Below are 24,842 nucleotides of genomic sequence, written 5' to 3'. Positions count from 1 at the left end.
TCGGAAACGCACGCCGCTTACTTTCGGATGCGTTCTGCCCTAGCTGCATGACGAGCTGTCTTGCGTGACTGGGAATCTCGGCACTGTAATTTTCAAGGATGACGCGTTTGAGCTGGAGGGTCCATTCGCGTTTGTGCTGGGGGGATCGTGCTCGTAACGTGCACTGCTGTCGGGGGTTATCGAAGGGTAAGATGTGAAAGCTCAAGGGCTCCCCCCTCACCTGCTCCACCAGCATGAGGTTCGAACACTAAAATCGATAGCCATTACCTACAGTGTGCGTCAAAAAACCGCGCTTACCATAATGTGCGATTTGTAAGCCAAGTAACCTTCCTGCCTACTCTTCGCGATGAGCAATACTTTATCGAATAAAAAGATATGTCTGCGCCCTCTAGCGCCACCAACTCTAAACGTCCCTTCCGCAATAAGTTCTCCAAGTGCCGTGAGATCAGGCCCGTTCCATCCGTAAAGCTGCGACTGTATTTCTTGCACACGTACCGCATGTTCATGTTTGCGCTTCATCGTGTTGATATGTGAAGCGACTCCGGTCATCGTCGCCAGGGCCAAATCCACCGTCGGTTGGTGGGGATGATCGCACTGCTTCGATAGTCGCTGAAGCAGGAGATGATACTTCAATATTCGCTGCACTGGTTTCAGTAAATAAGATCCTAAAGGTAAAGCGTGTCGTAAAGCTAACTGTCGCTCCCTGAACAGGGGGGCCATCTTCTCGTCCCCCGTCAGCTCCGTAAGTACCATCATCGTGCGCGGATAATTCGTGCAGTAGTGCGTGTAGACGGAGAAGCCAGCGTCGTTGTGCAGGAAGGCGTTCGCCGTCAGGCTCGGATCGCAGTTGGTCTTTTGCAGTTCTTCTAGGAATGATCGATTGAATAAATAAATTTCTTCTAAATTACTAAAGAGATCTTGAAGATATGGTTGGAGGGGGCAGTCGGGATCTGTCCGCCAGGGATCTAGATAGCCCTGCAAGAGACAAAAATACAATGGGAATATCCAATGAAAATTGTGTAGCACTCCTCACTCATTCGCTAAGATTCCCTATACACCCCTAAATTGAACTTGTCCGTCCCCAAAACGCTAAATCAAAATTTTGTTGCTCATACCTTATTAAATGAATATGTTTTATACAAAGAAGGACATTTCCCATTTTCCCAGCTTTCAAGACCATTAGAGAGAACGTTACCAATTGACATTCCTGATTCAAAGTCCGCTTCGATTTGTGCTCTTATTTAAATTCTTACTGTAATGTTTAGGTATTTCGACATTCTTACGCCATCTAGGTATTCACGTTGTAATCCACTAGTTTAGGTGTAAGATGTTCCTGTAGTATGTTTGTTCCAATAGTTCTTTGTTTTGACGTCCGAGGTCGTGCAGAGTTCTCTTTAATTCTTATCGGCACACGCACTTCTTTGTACAAAACTAGATTCTATGCAATTACTCGACAATTTTTGTCTGCCTTTTTGGGATTTATTGTGGCTGTATAAGGTTTTCTCGTGTTAATTTGCTTTCGGCACTTCGCCGACGCATTTGCGGATATATTTTACAAGTTCGGTATGTGCCAAAAACTACGCATTACCTTTTTGAATAATGATATTTAAGCTTCTTACTTCTGGCATCTCAACGTGTGGGACCCTTAGTTCTAATTTGTTCTGATTTCCAGCGATTTCTGTTAAATCACCCAGTCTTATCGGGTTCCTACGATTTTTCTTCGCGTTTTTAGACGTGGTGAACTGATGCAGGACCTGGAATGTTTGAAATCTGACCTCGAATCCCGAATTGAACAAACAACAATTTGAAATTCTCAAGTAACTTCTAGCTCATTAACACAAAGTAGTTCGTAGATTAGTTCGGGTTTATGCAGTCGGTTAACTTCGAATTTGAAAGTATGGTCCATGTCAAAAATGAGAAAATCAAGAAATCGGTGAAAATCAGAACAAATTAGAAGTCAAGGCAAATTAGATTTGAGAGAATTAAAACTTGGACCTAAAAATCATTATTCAAAGTCAAAAAGGTAATGCGTAATTTTTGGTACATACCAAAAACGGCCTTAGAACTTGTAAAATATATCCGCAAATGCGTCAGCCAAGTGTCGAAAACAGAATAACAAGAGAAAAATTTCACTAAACTCTTACAGTCACAATAAATCCCTAAAAGGCCAACAAAAAACGGTCAAGTAGGTACGTTCTTACGAGTATAGCACAAATTCTGGTCTTGCAAGACTTCGGGCGGCAAAACAAAGAACTATTGTAATAAGAAATCTATAACACACACCATTTACTACAGTAACAACTTAAATCTAAACTAGTGGATTACAAAACAAATATCTAGATGGCGTAAGAATAACGAAATACCTAAACATTAAAGTAAGAGCACAAATCGAAGGTTACTTAAGCGGAATTTAAATCAGGAATCGGTATCAATCGGTAAAAAAATAACGTTACAAAAATTTCAACCAAATCTGTCTGCTCCTCACAAACTTATTCGGCGATTTTTTCTCAAAGAGGCGTTTGCCATTTGCGAATCGCTTCCCTAGCTCTTGAGGTCATTTAAGGGTACAAATTTCAACCAAATCGGGCGGGTAGTTTCGGGTTTTTGGGGCCGATATGTCTAAATTAAATATCAATCGCGAGGATTTCAATAACCAGCCAAGTTTTAAAAAATGAAGGGATCTAATGTGCATATTTTTGCATATTCATTGCGATATATGTTGTGTATGCATTCGTTATCTGAATTACGCAGATTCTGTAGAGATGGCGCTAACAGTTTAAGGCATTTAAATCGTTATTTAACGGTGTAGTTTGAAGGTAAATTATCTAATCCCAACAGAAAAAAAGAATCCTTAGTTCATCCACCCAATTAAAACAATGGGTGATTCACGTGCAAGGTTCTACCTGGCTTAGAACTGAAGGACGTATACCTGCGCGATATCACGAAATCGTGACTATTACTTGAGAGGTATGGCGAGGGGGGCCGAGGGGGAATAGTAGGAAATAAATTCTTGACGAGACTGACGTAGCGGTTTCCTAGAAGGCAAAAATCGTAGCTGTGGAAGGAAGACCAATTGAACTAAATGAATGGGCGAATGAATCACAAATTAAAAAAGAAAGGTCACGGTTTTTGTCATCTTCGAGCGCAAATTTCCATTCATGCAACGAGAGGATGTGGTCGCGAGTGTCGACAGTGTTTTTATTATTAAAAAAAAATCATTACCTCGATAACTTCCCGCAAATCCGACACGTAAATCGTCTCCGTGTCCATAACCTCCTGCAGGACGCATTGCTCGGGGCTCATCGTGGGCTGCTCCGCAATTCCACTATCCGCCGAACCTGGAAAGATTAATTAGAAAAAATGTAGGTTACTCGAATTGATGCGAATTTACATAATATCGTTCGCGTCTCTCGCACAGAGGAAATTTACTAGCGCGACGATAAGAAAATTCTACTATTTACATTCGACTTTGTTACACGCCCCCCTAAAAACTTAACATGCACTTTTTTTTAACAAAAATCGGTGTTGAAATTTGATAAATTGATACGGAACGTGACGAGAAGTGTTGCATAATCGATTTCATTGCTCGAATTATTCACGCTTCACGGACCGTATTAGAAAAATTCGAACGCCCAAAAACCTTTCCCCTTTTAGGCGGGTGGGGGGGGGGGAAATATCGATAAACCCAACACGGGCCTCGCGTGAAAGTTGGGACAGTCTTTCTAAATTCAAAAATATTCCTATTCTTTCTGTTGATGACTATTAAGGTCTCGGCAACAGATCAGTTAATTTTTAAAGCCTCGAAACGCCTTTAGAGCATTTTTTGGGACTTTTGGACTGTTTTTGAAAGTTCGTCTTAAAGGTCCTTCAAGAATATTAAACACTCTTACAGATCAATAGTTTATTAATTGTTCTTAAAAGCTCTCAATGTTTCTTAAGGACCTTTAACGACTACTACCAAAGATCATACTACGGACGAATAATATAGTTATTTATTAGATATTTATTAGATAAAACGATAAAGGGATATTTTCACCACTCAGTGAGTTGACTTTCACGAGATGGTTAGTTTCCCTTTGTCGTCGTGTATAATACAAAACTCTAATTTATGACAGAAGCTTCTGGCAATTCTGAATTTAGTTTAGACGTCAAAAATAAGCTTAGGTCCTGCCGTCGCGGTCATTTCTATAGAAACATATGTTCTGAACGCCATTTCATATCGTGCTCCGCGTCCCATTCGAAATAAAAATGACAGATGTCATTAGATTAACCCCCCAGACTCTACACCCCCGTACAAAATTCTCCCTCAAAACATTCAGGCGTGATAGTATGAAATTCCCCTCAGTGGGACAAGGTTTAATGACTGCCATAATGGCAGAAAAAGGAATCATTTCGTGGGTGAAAGCAGCACCGTTGGGGGGGGGGGGGCCTAGCTACCGAGATGTAATACCCCCCTCCCCCGCGCAGAAGAATATTTAATGACTTTCTTCATAACTGTCGTGAGAGTGCTGAAGGACTTTTGGGGGGAAAAAAGATCGCTGAGCCGGCAACTTATAAACCTGAGGAGGGGGGTGTAAAAAGATTGGATGATCCTCCCTTGAAAATTATCATGAGAATCAGGTTCTGGTCGGAGTCGGCGCTGCTGTGACATCTCAAGCTCAAGATCAAGCTGTAGCCTTCAGCTCGGAACTTCTTTTTGGGGTACAATCCTCGTCGCCGAACTTCTTGCGCATCGTGGACCTTTCGGTCGGCAAGTGAATTGTCGATGTTTTCCTCATGGGCAATAAAATTAATCCTTGGCAGGCGCGTACAGAACTGAAACATTTGCGATGCATCAGGACAACAACCTCATCCACACATGGAGTAAACATCGGGTGCATTTAGGCCACGCCCACTCCGCAAGGACTTTAAATTGGAAGACGTCAGTAGGCGCAAAAAATGAAATTGGACCAAATGGAGTTTATGCTAAGGTCGACAATCACTACTAATTTGTAACCTCGTCCGAAATAATGGTCATTATACTCTAATTACCTTGACTTCCTGTCGGTTCTGGATCACTATCCAAACTCTCGGCGGACGCCAAATAAGCGGAACTTTGCTGGTGATGGCCGCCGCTGCTGCTCGACGAGCACGAGCCCAAACTCGTCAGGGAAACGGGCCTGGACACCTCCGAGGACGTTGTGCTATTCGTTCCACTTTCACTGGGCACCTACAAAAAATTACGATTTATTTGAAACGTAGCGGACGTAAGAAAATCACCGACCTGGAGGAGTTTTAAATTTTTGCGTCCCACCGGCGTACGCGACGCAATTCCCGAGGGCGACGTGTGCAAATAACTCCCCAAAGGTTTGGGCACTTCACTAACATCTATTGCACTTAAACTATCACAAACACTGGAAGAGGCCGTCAAATCCGGAACACCGCCGCGATACAAGAAGCTCTGCCTCGACGTGCAGAAGCTCTTGGAGCTCCTCAAAGTCTTTGGCTTCGTCACCAGCTCGACGTCTGGAAGGTTGGACAGCATTTTTTGCACGTTCGTCGAGATAATGTCCTCGTGCGACTTTTCGGGCGATATCCGCGTCCGTGAGTAAGTACGATTGAGCTTCTTGAGACTCTCCTCGCTGCTGAAGTTCTTATTGAGATCCTCGTCTGGAACATTCGCCAGAATCTTTTGCACGTTGTGCGAGAGATTCGCGAAATTGTTCGCTTGCAACGTGCGTTTCGGACAACTATCCTCAGTGTCGCTCGTTCTGCTTCCCTCCCAGATCGCGTCGATCGCTCCCATAATACTGGGCATCAAATCGGTGGACGACCCTGTAAACAGAGACCGGCGTTAGATAAAGAGCAAAGTCGACGCCTCGGCTGATCATCACCGTGATTAAATCGCCTGCGACTGGCGTTCATCTTGTAGTTACGTAAAAATGGCGCACAACACAATAAAGCAAAACGGAGCGCCTGCACATAACACACATGCTTTACAACGAACGGGTGAATATCAACTGAGGCCAGGCTAGTAGTTGAATACTTAATGGAAGTTAGTCATGTATGAATCACTTATCATCAATTCCAATGCCGTCCAGCGTATTACAGCAGCGGCAGCGCGGCGTTTGTGTTTTAATGGACCCCGATTCGATAATAACCCGATGAACTTACGACGTAAAAATAGATCAGAAGAGCGATTAACTACCGGGGAGTAATTAAAAGTGATTTACGGCAAAGGCGAGATACGGGGCGCTGTCGACTATTTTATAGACAAAAAACGGAACTCGTTACTACGTACTTGAACTCAAATTCCTGTCATGTCATTTTAGAAGAAAGAAATTCTTGAACATGATCACCACAAATATTGATGCTTGTAAATGTTTGGAAATGAGAACGTACCACCGAGGGCTGTGGGGGTGTCATGGAAACCCCCCCCCCCCAGGAAAATGAGCTTGACAATTTTCACGGGACGATCATCATATCTTCGGCTACAATACCCCCAAGACCCCACGAGTTCTGCCCCTGAAATATTTAGAAGAATTCCCATGCTCATAAATTTTGGACCTCAAATTGCCCTTTTTGTCAGCTGTTTTCGGGGGAGGGTGGTACAATCTCCGAATCAGGGGAGGGGGGAGCCCTAGCATGTTTATTATTTTCTAGGGAGTAATTTGTCTTTTCCGAGGGATAACTTGTTTACGGAAGTCGTACGAACTGAACGTTTTGAGAATTAAGCACAGGTGGTCTTAGAGAGGGGGGGGGGGGGTATAGAAGAATTACCTTATCCCTAAAATTACCACGACAATTGCATTTCGGAAAGAGTAATAAATCTTCGTTTTCCCGGGGGGGGGATTCATTCCACACCCCCGTTACTGCGTTCTAGCCCAAAGGATCTAAAAAATTCAACTATTTTCTAGGGCGTAATTTTTCTTTTTTGTAAGCTACTTATTTGCCAAAGTTCTAAGAACTGAAAGTTGTGAGTGTGCCGTCGGGGGGGGGAAGTATCGAATACCCCAGCACAAGAAGAATGCAGTACCTTTTCCCACTACCATCACATTATTCACAAATGCTTTCGGGAAAGGGTACATTCTTCCTTTTCCTGGGGGATTCCATACTCCCCCCCCCCCCCCCGGGCACTGCGTTCTAGCTTGATTGTAATTTTCTAGGAAGTTATTTTTCTCTTCTGGAAGATATTTATTTACGAAAATCAATTGCCCTTTTCCCAAAAACGACCACGACGGTTGCTTTAGAACGGGTAATTAAAATCTACTTTCCCATGTGGGGGGGGGGGGGGGAAATTCCATACCTCNGTAAAATAGGTAGGTTTTTGAAAATTTGTACTTAGGAGTTACTCTGAAGGCCGAACCGATGTAAAATATTTTCAAAATGGCCGCACTTCCGGAAACACCGGAAGTAGATAGTAACTTCGTTATTTTAAATGGCAACCCCTATTTTTTATTGCATTTTTGGATTCTACGTGAAATTTCAGTTCTTTTGATACCCATATGTCGATATCTGCCATTTATGATTTTTAAGTTATTTTGACTTTAAGAAAAAAAATGGCGGATGCAGATGGTACCTTGATAATTGATTACTTGAAAACGGTTATAGTCATGGCAACCTTTTTTATCAGTGCATAGAGAATGAATAGAGCTTTCTTTTAGTGTACTTAAAAAAAAGTTAAGTTGCGTACAACCGCACCTATGGAGATCCAAATTGAAGAAACTTCAAAGTCCATAAACTCAGTTTTTTTAAATGGAATGACCATGTTCTTAATATTGCATGAGATAGAGAATCGAAATTGGCATATTTTGATATTACATGTTCCTATAGCTATCTTTAACAGTTTCTGATTTATTCCCATTTCATTGGATTGATCTCGGAATTGATGTCATTTTTTTTCGCATTTTCTTTTTAGTAGATGGCCATGATTTTATAACAATCGAATTTTAAACAAATCAAGGAATGGAGTCTTTAATACCATTGATTCTAGTTCTAGTCTAAATAATTCATTAATAAATAACTCATTTATTAAGGATATAGGACGGAAAATTTTTGAAAAATTTGTTAATCTTGCATTTGCAATTCAATTCATTTTCTTAAATATTCTCTTGTAGAGCTTTGTATCACTTGTGCTTCAACCGTTTGTAGTGCATTAGGGGAACAAAATTTCCAAAATTCATACAATTTCGTTCCAGTTTTAGAATGAATGTACGGAAAGCACGCGCCGCGATTCTGCCCATTTCACCATAAATAACAATTAAATTCCAAAATAGGTGAAACCACTGTGAGTCATTTTTCGATTTTTGAAAAACTTATGTTAACCTATAACAGTGGGTGATGGATTAGTGTCACTAGATTTGTTTAAAATTCAATTGTTATAGAATCATGGCCGACTACTAAAAAGAAAATCCGAAAAAAATAGTGTCAATTCAATAAAATGGGAATAAGTGAGAAACTGTTAAAGATAGCTATAGGAACATGTAATATCAAAATATGCCAATTTCGATTCTCTATCTCATTGCAATATTAAGAAACAAGGTTATTCCCATTTAAAAATGATATAGATTTGAGTTTCTTTAAATTTGGATTCTCCATAGGTGCTTGCTATACGCAATTAACTTTTTTTTTAAGTGCACTAAAAGAAAGCCCTATTCATTCTCTATGCACTGATAAAAATAGGTTGCCATGACTACAACCGTTTTCAAGTAATCAATTATCAAGGTACTATCTGCATCCGCCATTTTTTTTCTTAAAGTCAAAATAACTTAAAAACCATAAATGGTAGATATTGACATATGGGTATCAAAAGAAGTGAAATTTCACGTAGAATCCAAAAATGCAATAAAAAATAGGGGTTGCCATTTAAAATAACGAAGTTACTATCTACTTCCGGTGTTTCCGGAAGTGCGGCCATTTTGAAAATATTTTACATAGATTCGGCCTTCAGAGTAACTCCTAAGTACAAATTTTCAAAAACCTACTTATTTTACTTTCCCAGAACCTTTTAACTAAAGCTCCCAAAAAAACACCCTGTATACAGTGTGGTGCAACGTTTTTCACAGAAATAATGATAAATTGTTTTGCATTTACATTGCATGGTCAATGATGCGACTAGCAATTCATTCATAGGGAGAGGAATGCATGTGTTCCACTTTCTCCTTTGCAAAACTTAACCCGTCGTTTGGCATTTTTTTTTAAATAATGAATTTGTCGTTTCCTTCTGCTTAGAACCCCTACGTAGAGGTAAAGGAAGAATTGCTTACATGTTTACTGTGCAGCACCAGAAGCACATTCACCACCTTCGCAAAAAGCAACGGCGACTGGCAAAAGTGACATCCGTCGGGTGACCACTTCTGCAGAAGTGGGGAACATGTCACTTACTTACCTTCAGTACAAACTCGCTGTGACCGTGTCTAAATCGAACGGATAGAAAAATAAACAACTACCCACGAAAGAATCCTCCACTTTCCAATCAAAGAGACCGAGAGATAACGGCATGAATTATTAATCCGGTTATCGCGACCATATGGTTTCAAAATTCGGATCAATGTCAACCGCTCAATTTTTGATCGCGCCACCTGTCGGGATTTTCCCTTAGATTTTCATATGTTTTCGATTACTGGTATCGTCGATCAAAGTCGACCGTTTGTGTTGGCGAAGAATGCAGTCGATTGTATAAAGAATGCACGTGCCGCGATGGCGCCTGAATGCATCGAGGTCATTGCTTTTAAATGTCGGTTTTCTTTAATGAGCGTTTAATTATGCCAATGCAAACATGGGGGATCGTCAACGGTTTTATCTCGACTGCCACTTCGAGCGATCTAAAAACCCGTTTGTTTTCGATCGGGCGAAAAATGCGAAAAATTTAAACGCGATGAGTCAGCTTTCCCTGACCTGGACACGAAATGAAATTCGCCGACCACTGACCCTACAAGAAGCGACCGATCTCTTAGAAAAACATCTCAGTTAGGATCGCTACTCAAGGTTGATGCAATGGTAGTTGCAGGAACGTGTCATAGGTTATCGAAAATTTGGAAGAGAAGAATTCGATAATCTCCAGTCATTTCCTCTCGAAAAATTCCTCGACTGAACAAATATTTAAGTTTCGTCGTCACCCCCTTCGGTGACATTAACAGGCGGGGGGGTGTCAATTTTTGATTTATGTCATTGTGGCAAGTTAATTTCGGTCGCATCCAGTAATCCGCTTCGGTCACGTAGCGCACGTAAAAAATTTATGATCCATCACGCAGCCGGTTGCATTCCATGAGCTCTTGGAGATAATCATATATATAAGAGAATATATGGAGATAATGCGACAATAACGACCATTATACATTCGAGCGAACAGTTTTGTAATAGTCGTCGGTCAATCAAATGATTTACTGAATTTCCGCTTTCGACCCACACAGTTTGGCTATTGTACTTTTCGAAAGGAATTTCTCGATAATCTTCCTCGAATTATTCACTGCGCCATCGTTTATTTATTCAATCAGTTCCGTTTAGAGCGATTAATCATCGATTTATTTATTTATTTAACCTGCCCGTGACCAAACTATTCGAAAAGTGAGGTTAGGTTGGGTACTTTTTCAAAAGTCGACGAGAAGAAGCAGAAATGATTCAAAATGTTATCGGATGGCTGCGACCGCAGGCGACAGAAAGTCATCAGATTGTATTAAAACCGCGAAACCGCAATAAAATATAAGTACGACGTCAAATAAAAACGATACGGAAATGATTTAATTATTGCCGGCAAAGTCATTTGCAGACGACCTACATTAACCTATCGATTATTGAGATTATCCTAAAATTAAAGTCGGCGAAAACGCCACTTTCTCCCGATGAACGATGGCGATTGCACAAAAAATACCGGTAGCTGGCGCCAGCGCCGCAGTGCTCGAGGATAAAATTGCGCTACCCTATAATTTCTATTATATACTTCTTACCAACTTCATTGCGGTATTCAGCAACTAAAGGTCAAACGAGTAAAAAAAAAACAAAAATCCGAACCCGTTTTTGAAACGGCGCAGGGGGGGGGGGGTTAAAGTAACACCACCGTACGTCTTCCATGGACTTTTCACGAAAATTAGCTTGTGAGTATTATTGACAATACGTTTTTTTGTGGAATAATGTAGCATCGAGGGGTCTGAGGGGCACGGAATCCCCCCCCCTCCCGCTCCCGGAATCGTTTATTTTTGAGTAATCTAAAGGTAATTCTAAGTTCCATACGTGTCTTGGTTCGACGTTGATTAAAGCCTTCCTTCACTCGTTGGAAAGGTTCCTTAACGCGTGTAGAATACGTTGGTCCTGTAGAGGTGACTAGACTGGGGGGGGGGGGGGTTCTTCATACCTCTCAGATCCCCGATACTACATTCTCCCTCCTCACGATTTAAAACTCTCCCCGTTTCAGAGTAATCTTAAAGAAAAAATCATTTGTATACTCATACAAATGAAGAACTTCATATTCTGGGAGATATGGACCCCAGGCCCCCTATCGTTTGCGTTTGGTGTAACATCATAGAACCCCACCCCCTCCCCTAGTAAAGGAAAAGTTCCAGACAATCATAATTATCATCATGAATTCATTTGTATACTCGTAGGAATGAAGCCAGTATAATGATCATTATAGGGGAAGGATCAATTACTTTTCTTTTAATAGAGAAGGGGAGTTTTATCCCCTTGACCTCTTGTTCCATAATGTTACCCCATACGATTACTGCCCTGTAGTGGTAATTTCAAAAAGTATTCTCTTCATTGGTCCTTATCGGAGGGTCTGGGGGTATATACACGACAGTATTACGTAGACTTGAGTAGACAAGTGGGGGGGGGGGTAATACCCTTCTCCCACAGCGAAGGAAAATTCGTTGATCATTTCCCAACAATCATATATAATAATACTGGGAGGTATTCCAGACCCCCCTGTGGGGACTATTCAACAGAATACTCTGAAATGTATAGGGTAACTACAAAGGAACGCTAATCCTTTGGGATAACATCATAGAAGAGGGCGGTAACCATGAAATCATTTGTGCGCTAGTAATGACAAAGACTTAATTCTTATGAGTATACAAAAGGGATGGGGGGGGGGGGATCCTCTCCTCTGGTAATGGTAAATTTGTTGATTCTTTCTTAACAATTATCATTGCGCTTCTAAAATCATTCATATACTCATAGCATAGACTTATTATAATGATGAGGGCACCAATCATTGTTCTTTAGAGGGGGGGGGGGTTTAGTTAATAATCCACCTTGAGACAGTACGAATGCAGTACCGTGGAGACATTCCCTCTAGCGTACGAAAATCTTATGACAATTGTAGGAAAAGGAACATCGAACCTTTTTTCCCCTGGGGGGTATTTCCCCGCTGCAGAGTAATCTTAAAGAGAAAAAAAAATACGAATGCAGATATTCTTTCTAGCGCCAGAAAATCTTATGACAATTGTAGTAAACGATCACCTAATCTTTTTTCCCCTGGGGGGTATTTACTACGCCCCCCCCCCCCCCCCACGACTTGGAGCCCTCCCCACTGCAGAGTGATCTTAAAGAGCGACTAGTTCGAAATCAAGAAAGGAACTTTCTGGCCGTTCCCGGTACAAACGCATACGTCAAACCGAAGCGTTTTTAAGACGTAAAAAAACGGAGCGAAGTGCAACAGGAAACTCGGTCTTATGTCTCTCGGATTTTTTGCGCATTAATACTTAATGCTCTTATCATTATAACTGCCTGCTGGCGCGGTGTGGTCCTCCTTGTCTAAAAATACGGCGTCCGTTTCGTTATGTAAAGAACGGCCCTTTCATCCGCCGATGTTCGTCTGGTTACAATCACATCTATTTTTAGAAACTCGATCGGGTTGAAAATCTCTACAGCGAAAATGGTGTATCGAATCTCTTTTTCGACGAGGTGCCGCGACGTCTCCGCGCCAATTTCGCTCTTCAAACTTCGGGGGGGAAAAAAACCTGAATAAAACGTCTGTTTATATGAGGGCATTTTTATGGAAGTACTGCATGTAAAGCGTGTCGACAGTGTGGCGAGACCTTAAGGCACCGCACTCTCCGTAGATTTCCTTCGATAATTAGTAACGGATTATAATTCAGAAGAACGCGAAGAGAAATTATGTTAATTATTTATAGGAATATCTATTTGAATTCTGTTTGTACCTAAATCCCTGCGTAAAATACCAATTTATGTAATTTCAATTTTCAGCGCGAATTAGAGAGGCTTCCTTAGGAATTAAGTGTGTTCGAATTAAAGTTAATTACGTCGCCTAATTACCATGCCAATTAGGATTCAACTGCATCCAAAATTCATTGCAGGAATTTTGAAATAAAATTGTCAAAAATCCTGCGAGAATTAAATTGTACGTCAGTTTCTAAATTAAATTAATCATAATTAGGCTCTAAAATTTAGACATGAAATTAGGAAGAATCCTTCAGAAATTGATTGTTGTATACAATTCTGTACGTCACCCTTTAATTTAAAATTAATCCAGTTGCATATTTGCATTTACTTCAGCAGAAATTAAGCTCTAATTGCTAATTTAATCTAGAAACCATGCGGCACGATTTCATTTGGCAGTGTATGATGGGTTGCATAAAATACCCGATTGAGAATTTCAGTTTCCCCTTGTTTTAGGGGCCACATTTATAACTGGGGGCATGTTTTTGAGAATGCCTATTTTGATCGAAAAACGTCTGAATAATAAGATGGGATTAGCAGGCCATGACCGACACGAAATTACAAACGATTTAATTGAATTAATTATTTAAAAAAAGTTGCTCTCAATTTAATAATAGCCATCCGCCGCCGCCTTTAACAATAAGCGATTGCATAACAACCACCTATAGCGATAAACAATAGAATCCGTTATGATTCGAAAAATTCCACGTAGGCTTTGGAATTAACAGTAATTCTAACCATTAATTTTTTTCCCTGTCAAAACATCGCGACGGAGAAGATATCTTTCGAATGGCGAACCTACGCACTTTTAAATATTCAAAGGGGCCTACGCAGATTTGTAACAAAAAATGGGGCGCCCGCTATTACGAAATCGAAACGAGTAAATTACGAGCAGCTGCATTGATTAAATTCAATTAATTCGATTGTCGGTCGGTTTCAGCCATCCTCATGTGACACTTGCGAGGTGCGAGGAAAAGCACATGCTGCCATTAAAATTAGTGCAGCACATGGCGGCACCGGATGTGCAAGACAATTTCGGCTCCCATAGACTTTCATCCGTTCATATGTCTGCGCGTCGTCGTCGGTCAGTGGCGCGCACCACGCGCGCCGCTGGCTTTTGTCAGCCCCATAAAAAGGAAGGTGAACGTGTCTTTGACGGTTCCAGGTCAGTTTTTCATGCAGGCACGTACGCTATTGTTATAAATAACTTGTTACCCACATAAAAATTGGTACATTTTCCGTGTAGGTGGCGCGATAATTAACCTAAGCTCGATTAACGCTAATAATTAGAGTCAGGTGTTAATTTACCTTGAACTTAGCCCTCGCGATCCATTTTCGGTGACAAACCCACACACACAATGAAACAAACGACGAACGACCGAGAACAAAACCGCATCAGGTAGAAGTAACGTCAAGTTGGCGCACTAGGCCTAGGAAAAAGGAAAAAAAAGAGAAGATTGTTACGTTCGTGCCATATTAGGGTAAAACGGGATGATTGAACTTTAGATCGCCGTGCGGCGAACTCGCCGCCAGATTTTGAACGCAGTAAAATTGCAGGTGACGATTATAACGCGTGATCTGTACGTTAAACATTTACCTTTGATAAGATAAGGCGCGAGTTATACATAACGGTACATGTTTGGAATGCCTACCGCAATTTTGCTTTCAAACAATGGATTTTTCTTGCATAAACTAGAAAGAGCTACCGGCAAAGTATTGACGTAGTTAGTATTTGCCCTTAGGGTCTAGGGAAGGCATTCAGCATAAGGTTTTAGAAGTAGCCTTACAAATATCAGACAACATGTCCAAATCTTGCCAAAATTTTCATTTTCACTTTGTGAGTACCCTCCTCCGACACTTAGTTCTCGAGATTGGAGGAATTGAAGCAATCTCGATAACGAGCCGAGTAGTGGAAATTAATCCCTTTTGTTGTAAACCTTGATTGGGGTACCCTGAAGCGTAAAACCAATTTTTGACCCCCCCCCTCCCCCCCCACACACACAAAATCACTGATCTCGATAAGGGTTAGGGGGAAGGGTGGTAGTTGAAAGAAATTAATTCTTTTCGTTGAGCCCTTTTATTTTATTAGAGTACCATGAAATAAAACACTGGTTCACCCCCCCCCCCCTCTGATCGCGATTCGGAACATGGGAGAGGCACGGTAGTTGGTACAAAAATACCTTTTGTTGAGATCTTCCATATCCCCCCAGACCCCCGATACTACATTCGTAATTTTTTTTCTTTAAGATTACTGTGCATGGGGGGGGGCGTAATACCAGGGGGTCTGAGAGGTGTGAATACTCCCCAGAGAAAATATTCGATTTTTTTCTCTTTATTACTCTGCAGTGGGGAGGGTTCTAAATCGTGTGAAGGAGAACGTAATACCGGGGGAGTCTAATATCCCCCACGGAAAAAAAATTCGATGTTCCTTTTCCTTCAATTGTCTTTAGATTTTCGTACCCTAGGAGGAATGGCTGAGTGGTGTTCCATACCACACCAGACCCCCCCCCCCCTCCGGTACTACACTCGTAATTTTCTTCTCTTTAAGATTATTCTGCAGTGGGGAGGTTCTAAATACCGCGGTAACACGTCCTCCGCATAGGAATGATCATCATACCAATAGACTTCTGATATTTTTTTTTGGTGGAGGGAAAACCTCCTAGGCTCCTGTCTTTTAGAGACTAAGATGAGAGTTTATGTAATACAATTTGTTTCAAGCTTCTTAAAATCCTAAGCTCAGGCTCTTAGGGAAACAACTGAAATGAGGGTTTATGTAAAATGAATGTTTTGTGCTCCTGATATAATATTTTTTTGGAAGAGAATTCAGAGTTCCTCTTCATAGCTTCTTGAATTTCTAGGCTCCTGATTTAATGGTCCTTATGGAAGAAGCTGTGATTGAGGTTTATATACAATTAAAGCTCCTGTGCTCCTAATATGATTGTTTTTTGTGAGTGTAGGAATGGTCTAAATGAAAAATTAGAAAATCGAAAGTATGGTTTTGTCAACGCGCGTACTGATTCTATGATTTCTGGCGTCCTAATACAGTCAATTTTTAAGTTGGGTTTGCTGTTCTGTTCTGTTCCCCGAATTCCATTAGTTTGAGTCAAAGGTGACACTATTCTCCTTGTCTCTTGTCAAAGAAACATGACTCAACCGAGCCACAGATTGTTTTTCTGACTACCAGGAGAACGAAATCGATGAAGAGGTCTTTTTCAGTGGTCAATATCATCCAATACTAAACCTCTTCAACTATTGTATCAGGAGAATGTCTTTAGTTACTCCTATTTTTTCTGCAATGGCTGTTTTCGCTCTTCACGGCTCTTTCCCACTAACAAATTTAAAACGTTCTTGAATAAGGAAAGATACCATTTAACACGTGACGTCACGAAATATTCACCGGAAGAAAGCGGTATGGTCGAACAGAAACGGCACTTGATTGTGTAAGGCCATCTGCTCCACTTTTCCTAAATTTTATTCAAATTGGAAGTAAAACGCTCAACTTCCAAGGCTTAAAGTAACTTTTCGCGCGAGAACAAATAGTGAATTATCTTTTTATAGCAGGCGCGTAGGAGGAAGTAAGCAAACGGCACACAAAACAGGCAGCTGAGCAAAGATAAGATCCCGAGATGCCACTTTTATGATGTAGGCAAACAAACAAAAAGACAAAAAAACACCTCGCCTGACCTCTCGCGTACACTTTTTTAATGATGTTGATATACCAATTTGTTAGCCTTTATGTATGCCATTCATAGCGCTCTGAAGTGCATTGTGCTTGTTTTCTAAATTTAGAACCTCTTACCTTCAAACTCGATTGAGAACGCCATGCCAGAGAAAATTTTACGGGGTTACGTCTTCAACCCCCAACACGAAAATAGTCGATTCTATTTTTACTTTGAAGGGTCTCTTTCCGCATTTCTCCCAGTTAATTAAAGCGAATAATCCACGACGATCAAAACAAATAAATTAGAGCCTCCGTTAATTTTAGATCTCGTCTCGGACCCAACCAGGTCAAAAAGTCTTAATTCGGATCGCACGACCCCAAAAATTGCATCGCCAAAACCCGAACGCCGAAACGTAAACAAACGAAAAGGTCAACAGACGAAATACAAACTGGGCTAAATTTAAACGACGTCGCCGTCGTCGTCTATTTCTTTGATCGAACTGAAGACTATTCTCGTCGTTCCCACGGCCGGACGATTTGTACTCGCTCGCTACCTTTTCTTGGGACTGGATTGCAAATTGACCTAGCTATTTATAGAGAGAACTATAAATTTCCGCACGATCAGGAAGTAAATATTGTAATAAAAATTAAGCCTCTAATTACCCCTATTTTTTTAATGGCGCAACAGGTAAATCTGACGTGTGTGAATAAGGAAAATTTGATGAAACTCTCTGGAAAATAATAAGCATGCTGATTGTCCCATCTCGAAAGTAACTGGCATTTGGGGGGGGGGGCTGTCCCCCCGTGCCACGCCCTCGCCTATAATGTTTGTATGGCTATTTTGTACTTAGTTCGGTCAAATTTTCTTTTCTGGGATACAGAATTTTCAGGGAGATGGTAGACCCCCCGATTTGGGGGGGTATGGAATACCCCCCAACACACGGAAGGAATTGAACACAACAAAAATACGTGCCAGCTACTTTGGGGAAAGTTTTAATAAATATCCCCCGTTGACCTGAGGGGTACCCAGACCCCCCCCCCCCCGTACAACGCCCTCTCCCAAAATGTTTGTATGATTATTTTCTGTTGAGTCATTTCATTTCTGAGAGATACAGGGTTTTGGGAGAGATGATAGAACCGGGGGGTCTAAGGGGTAAATCCCCCAACACACAGGAGGAATCTATTACTTTTCTAAAAACAATTCCATGCCCGCTACTTTCGGGAAAATGTTATTAACAATCCCTTGTTTACCTGGGGGGCATTGGTATTCCATACCCCCTAGACCCCACGGTGCGATGCCCTATCCCACAATGTATGATTCTTTTCTATTTAGTTCAGTCAAATTTTCTTATCTCAGAGGTAAAGAGTTTTGGGGAGATGGTAGCATGGGGAGGAGGGGGGGGGGGCAAACAGAAGGAATCGATGACATTCCTTAAAAAATCTATTTTCGGAATATCATTTAATTAATAATTATTTTTCAAGCGCAATTTCGTTAATTGGAAATTAAATTAGGACCACCGCCTTTGCCTAGACAAATTCATTCACAAGCTTCTTTTTAGTTCGCTCCCCCCTTCCACCACTATAACATTTCTGTTCGTCTCGATGTACACACACTGATTGTCTTGACAGGTGCTACTAACTGATCTCAATTAATTATAATTAGCATAAAGTAATTAATTACTCGATTGTTAAATTGCGCGTATCATTCTATATATTTTTAAAATCCTTGAACGCAAAATCATAGATTGCCATGAAAACAATTTTGTTCATAGAAATAATAAATTATACACAATGAGTGCCATGGAAAAACAATGAAACTCCTAATTTAAGTTTGTGCTTCTTTGACGCCCATCTTCAATTTTTTCTATGGCAATCTATGATCGAGCAGTATGTTATTATTCAAAAATATGTTGAAATTATTATGCCTTTTGTGTTAATTGAATAATTTGCAAGTGGAAAAATAATTCATTCAAGACGATAATTGGTATTGTCCGATTGCTTACGAACACAATGCTAATTGATATTTGGCAAGGCAACCATATCATATGATTCGGAAATAATTTCGCAGTCAGTGGTAATACCATCCATAATGCGATGGTGCTCCGTCATGCACAGATTATTAAAAAGTTTCTAGACAAAATTTAAAGTCAAGTCAATCAAAACGGTTTATCGGACTTTGAAATTCAAGCGATTACGAAATGATCGACTAATAACAATCACATAAAAAAAAACCAAACGCATCCCACTCACTTTATGACCATATGTTATTGTTTACATGTCATCTTTCGACAAATTATCGATATTTTCATGCAATTTTGCCCCAGCGAATCGACAAATGCCTAAGCACAATCCTAACGAAATTAAATACTGAAAAAAGACGGGCGTAATTGACGATTACGGCGATTAAAAGATCTCTCCTTATAACATGTGCTTTCAGGTGGGTTACAACATAAGTTTATTTATAGACGGCATGTTGATGCATTTACGTTATGTTGAACGGCCATTTTTACTCCATTAAATTAAATGGGCTCGTATTTGGATTAGTCGCTAATGAACTTTTTTTTTTGAACTGGCGCGGTGACGTCACGGGCTCGTACTTACATTTTTTCGGGAGAAGTAACCGCGAAACTAATCGAAGGAAATCGCGTCGAATACTAAGCTCTAATAATTGCGACCTTCGAGTAATAATATTAACACTAATAAGGCAAGCACATTAAATTACGTAAGACAAGGAGAGAAGGAGGAGAAATATGTTTATTGTTACATTCCTTCGGGCTGTAAAGCGCACTGTCTGTCCGTCTCTCTTCCAAATCCAATTTTTCCGTTTCTGTAGTAGGTCTTCCGCTTGGATGATTTCGTAGACCCGTTATTGAGATAAATCCTAGATGATCGAATGGTATAATTTCGCAAAATTGTTCACGTCGCAGCCTTTAGCGGTGAGAATAGTTTGCCATTTGCAAATACCGAACAATGCTGCATTCCACGCAGTTTTCCACATTTTTATTTACGAAAGTTTATGTCTATCCGTCAATTAGACGGACACATGCTTCAATTAGAAATCTGCATTTGGGGAATTTCAAAATTTAGGGCGAGAAAAAAGTTTTTAACGCATTATACGATCGCTGTTTCTGTCCGTCGTTCAAGTGTCCGCCCCACCCAGAACTACCCTTCGCAAATGCACAATTCAAGCACGATAGCACATATTTTGTGATGAATCTAGTCATCGTATCTTGGGACACTTCTCTACGCCAGCAACGAGGCCAGCAATATCATCATGATGTTCCCTCGCCATAGACGACATACACGGCGGGTCGCCCGACAGGGTACTTCTGTATAGTCTGTGTTAACACTTTCTTTCCCATAATAAGGCAGCATTCAGTTGTTTTTATTTCAGAAAACAAATGAACAACGAAAAACAATTGAATTTTTTTTAATGGCAGTGCACCTTTTCGTTAGGCTCATTTGATAGAGATTTTTTTTTCACTTTTCAATCACAAAAATCTTGAAATAAAAATTAATTTTTTCTACACGGGTGCTAACGTGGTACGTCATTAAAAAGAGAAAAAAATCAAATAAGCCTAATGAAAGTGTGCATTGCTATTTAAAAAAATTCAATTGTTTTTCGATATTCATTTGTTTTCTGAAATAAAAACAATGGAATGCTGCCTTATAATGGGAAATAAAATGCTAAACAACTTTCGTATAGAAAAATTTTGTATACAGTCAATATTTATCGAGATATAATGCCATACATAATGAGCATCCTGTATATTAGAAACATAGCGGCGGTAATTGTGCATAATTTTGCTTCAAGAGTCAGTACCTTTAATTATGATCCCAGCGGTCTTAGTTGCTACACCCTATATTTAAATGAGTAAAAATGTTTGTCAATGAACTGATCCGAACGCGGTAATTATTCTCGATTAGTAAAACGCATTTATATGAAACTCGATCCGTAGGAAAACGAAAAGACTTTCTATTTTACAATGCCGGACTTCTATTTCAGAATTTCTATAATAGTATAAACTTACAATAAAAGATACAGTTACGTCTCTCATTCTGTTTAATAAGAACCGAAGTTATCTCGCCATTTCTTATATTTCTCTTGCGCCGAAGAGTCGGTAACAGGACGAACTTTGGTCAAAGCCCTAATGACATCCTCGACACCGGGGGAATTTACCTTCAATTTATCGATCCTCGTCCCTTTCGCGGCGATCTTCTCTCTTAACTTGGACATGCACGCTTCTCTGCAGGCGACTTTGATGTCGCTACCGGAATAATCGGCGCTTCTTTCGGCCATCTCCTTCAATTCCGGCTCGGTGAACCTGTCGCCGTTATTCGAGAAGTAATACTTAAAAATCTCACTTCGGGCTTCCTTGGCAGGCAAGTCGACCAGCACGCGCTTCTCAAAACGCCTTAGGATCGCCGAGTCCAAGTCCCAAGGTCGATTGGTCGTCGCCAAAATGAACACTTGGCCGCTATCGCTTAAGACCCCGTCCAGCTGCACCAACAGCTCGCTTCTGAAGCGTCGCGAGGCGTCGTGCTGAAAATCGCAGGTGGCGGTCAACGCGTCTAGCTCATCGACGAAGATCGTGGAGGGTGCATGTAGCTTGGCCACGTCGAAGAGCACCTTGAGCATCTTCTCAGAGTCGCCCCTCCATTTGTGAATGAAAGCGCTGCTGGTTACGTTGAAGAAGATCATCTTGCTTTCGCACGCCACTGCCTTCGACAGCAAGGTTTTGCCGGTACCGGGTGGACCGTACAGCAAAACTCCTCGCCAGGGCGCAATCAGCCCGGTAAACAAGCCGGGGTGCCACAGAGGGAAGATAACCGCCTCTTTCAGCAGCTGTACGCATTGCTCCAAGCCGACGCAGTCAGACCACGTCACCCCCAAGCTGCTCGGAACAACCTCCTTCAACACCACATCCGCCATCTCCCTCCACTCGCTCGAGTATCCCTCAAACTCGCACAGAGGCCTCGCCACCTCTTCGTCGCCGCTCCCAAACAGTCTGCGCACCTCGAGTGCGGGCGCTTCTTGTACCTTAACCGGCGGCGGAGGCGGTGGCGGCGTTGCGGCCGGCCTCCTCTTCGCCTCCCTTGGCGGCGGTTGCGCCTTCGCCCGTTTCGTAATTTTCGGCGGCCTGCCGAACTTCGCGCTGTAGTAACTCTGATACTCCTGGAGTATCGTGTCGAGATCGACGTTGTCGCACACCTCGACGTCGGGCGACAGCTGAGCTTCGACCTGCAGACTGTCCGCCGAGAGGTTCAGATTGAGCTCGCGCAGATACGCCAGAATCAGGTGGAGCACGCTGCGCTTTCGATCGAACGCCTCTTTTTTCACCTGAAAATTGGGAGGTTGGTGTAAATTTCTGCGAGGCGGCACCGTGCGCAAGGTGCACGAGCTGGCGCATCTCCTACTATTGTGAAACTTTACTTAAATGTTGAACATAACATCATATTTCAAAAATTTTCTGCAATCATTTATAAATATTTTTACAATATTGGAGAATATTCTAGCTAGAGCCTTTGGGCAGTTACAACACTCTGTATATCTTATGGCTCTAGAAAATTCTGCAATATTGCAATCAATACGTAGCACTGGGAGGTCGATGGGGGTATTCGCGATTCAGATTAACAGTGAGACCTCTCGTGGCAGCACATTGTAACTAATATTCGTGGTATAAGACCGCCATTTTGTTTAATTACAATGACCAAAAGTAATCAATATTGTAGTTGTTACAGCTGTAAAAGTAAATGCACTTGCAAAATGTCATTTGCAATCAATGTAATTACAGTTTAAAGAGCAGCAATTTTAAATGTGATCAGTGTAATTATGCAACCAACATTATAAGGATAATTTAAGAAATTGTCGTCTAACGCGTAATATTTCAAGTCTTTAATAAGTGAACAGGGCAATTATTACACAACCAACAAAGGCTAAAGAATCATCGTCTAACGCGTAACATTTCCAAAATCTTTAATTGTGAACAGTGCGATTACTTAGTTATAAGTTATTTTTTGACACACTCGACTTTAGTAACTTTTCTATCATTGCTATCAGTGTAATTACGCTACAATTAAGCGCGGGGTGATTTTGTTACTCCAATGCAATACCTCCCTTAGTAACGTGCGGTTGGTAATACCATATACATATAAAAGAAAAATACTGATTGTTTAATTTGTGGTCGGTGTAAATACCTATGCTACGAATATTAAGGTTATTTTAAAGCATAACCGACGTAAGGGAATGGCGGCGAGTTGTAGATTGTGATCTTCCCGAAGACGAACCTTGTCCATATCGAATCTTACTGGACTTACTTGAAAGTGTTCGGGGGGGCGATAGCATTCCCAAATATTAGATAATTTTAAAATTTTTTTTGGAATGTTTCATAAATAGAATATTCTGCAAGATTTGTTCTCAAAAAAATATGTTGAATGGCTCTATTCTATAATTCAATTGTTTTGATGCTTTCGTTATATTCTTGAATATTTAGCATAGCCCTCTTAAATCACATTTGTTGTGATTAATTTAAAAAATTTCAATGTACGCGTAGGTAATCCAGATCAAGAATTCGAAAGGTAAAACGCCAAATACGTGTCCAATCGACGATTATAGAAACATACGTGCCAATACCAAGAACATTCCTCCACGGGACACTTTAGAATATTTTGAAACATAAAACGAAAGGTCAATTGTAGGTGGTTGTAGAAATATAAATAATAAAACGAGAGTGAACCAACTCGTGTTGCAAAACTAGCGAAACTAATTTGTAAAAAAATGGGTTCGTGTTACTCTTACTTTGTAGTAGGTACTTACACGATCTCGTATATTTCTTTGTATGGAACTTTGTATACCGCTCGCACTTAAATTCTCTGCACAGCCATCCATTGTAAATGTTACTGTCATCGAGACGCAGTCAATTAAGGGGGTAACTAAGCAACCCCTGTTGCTGTTAGTCAAAGGTGCGCCGCGTGCCCTTCAGTTTACTCTCGAGTCATGTCTTAATGAATCACATATCGATAGGCTTTTGTTAACAAAAAAAAACCGAGGTGATTAATATTAAAATTCCTAGGCCCTAGGCAGTTTCGGTTTGCTGACCCCGGGCGAAATCCTAATCTAATCTCTGTAGTAGATAATGCGAGCAACCAAAATTTTCGGGAAGGAAACTTGATAAAAATTTGTCATCATCGAACGCAGTGCAGGTGCAAGAGGAACCTTAAAAATAGAACAACGGGGAGCGACCCGTGAGATGTGCGTAAAAATACGAAAACGAAAACTGTCGCATTGCGTAATTTTCGAAAAAGAAATGACCGCCCTCCTTACCAAAAAATTCCTCCCACGTGTCATCGATTGATGCGGTCTCGCTCATATTTTCCAATCACTGACACGGCCACATTTTTTTCACTTTGAAATAACACGCGCGAAAACACTCGCGATTTCGTAAAGTAGCATGTGGAATACCATGCCCGGCGCGTCAGTTGTACAGAAGCGCTTCGATTGCCGGTCGCGCAAGAAGTGAGTGCCAATGCCAAGAAAGTGCAGGACGCGCGCACCAAGATCGATAGGTGGTCCCTTACAATCAGAGGAAAATATAAACAAGAAACTCCCAGTTTTCCTACGACTGCTAGTAGTTTGCTTAAATTTGCTGAATGACATTTCGCGCGTTTCCGGTCATATAATCAACTCACATTGTTAGGAAATCGACTAAATCAAAATTCACTCACCCGCCCCCAGCAACTTCAGCGAGCTCCATCGACGATATCGATTTGATCGATCCACCAAACGCGAAGAACACAACGCCCAAAGCGAATTGTTTTCACATTTTACGAATTTGTAAATAAAAATAATCCATTTTTACCTCCCAAGCTCTTTCGTTAGTCTTCGGTTTTCGCGGGAGTTTTGAAAAGGCGCGCTACATTGCGAAGGTGACGTAATTCGCTTAGCAAAAAAAATTGGGACGAGTAAATTTAAATGAACCACGTGGGAAGATAATCGTCCTACTTAAGCGGCTAGTAACAGGGTCGG

The 24,842-nt window shown here is 41.1% G+C and overlaps 1 protein-coding gene across 5 annotated transcripts in view; it reads right to left on the bottom strand.

Annotated features, from left to right (window-relative positions):
- The window catches only part of LOC116180130 (pleckstrin homology domain-containing family G member 3), a 29,675-nt gene extending 5,041 nt beyond the window's left edge, over positions 1 to 24,634 (bottom strand). Inside the window, exons 1-6 of one of the 5 annotated variants that reach the window (XM_031499987.1) lie at positions 24,542 to 24,634; positions 5,264 to 5,814; positions 5,032 to 5,209; positions 3,223 to 3,338; positions 298 to 975; positions 22 to 247 (exon numbers count right to left, since the gene is read on the bottom strand). In XM_031499987.1, coding sequence (XP_031355847.1) covers positions 22 to 247; positions 298 to 975; positions 3,223 to 3,338; positions 5,032 to 5,209; positions 5,264 to 5,797 — 1,732 coding nt within the window. In that variant the 5' untranslated portion in view covers positions 5,798 to 5,814; positions 24,542 to 24,634. Of the gene's footprint in view, positions 1 to 21; positions 248 to 297; positions 976 to 3,222; positions 3,339 to 5,031; positions 5,210 to 5,263; positions 5,815 to 5,873; positions 6,305 to 14,463; positions 14,693 to 19,417; positions 19,505 to 24,140; positions 24,340 to 24,541 lie in introns of those variants that run through there. The other 4 variants (XM_031499983.1, XM_031499986.1, XM_031499988.1 and 1 more) reach the window with 4 other exon arrangements.
- Positions 24,635 to 24,842: the final 208 nt, after the last annotated feature.

This window comes from Photinus pyralis, unplaced genomic scaffold (assembly GCF_008802855.1).
Source record: "Photinus pyralis isolate 1611_PpyrPB1 unplaced genomic scaffold, Ppyr1.3 Ppyr1.4_LG9, whole genome shotgun sequence".
Classification (NCBI taxonomy): domain Eukaryota; kingdom Metazoa; phylum Arthropoda; class Insecta; order Coleoptera; family Lampyridae; genus Photinus; species Photinus pyralis.
The sequence above is the reverse complement of the archived record's forward strand: the minus strand, read 5'-3'. Positions and strand labels throughout refer to the sequence as shown.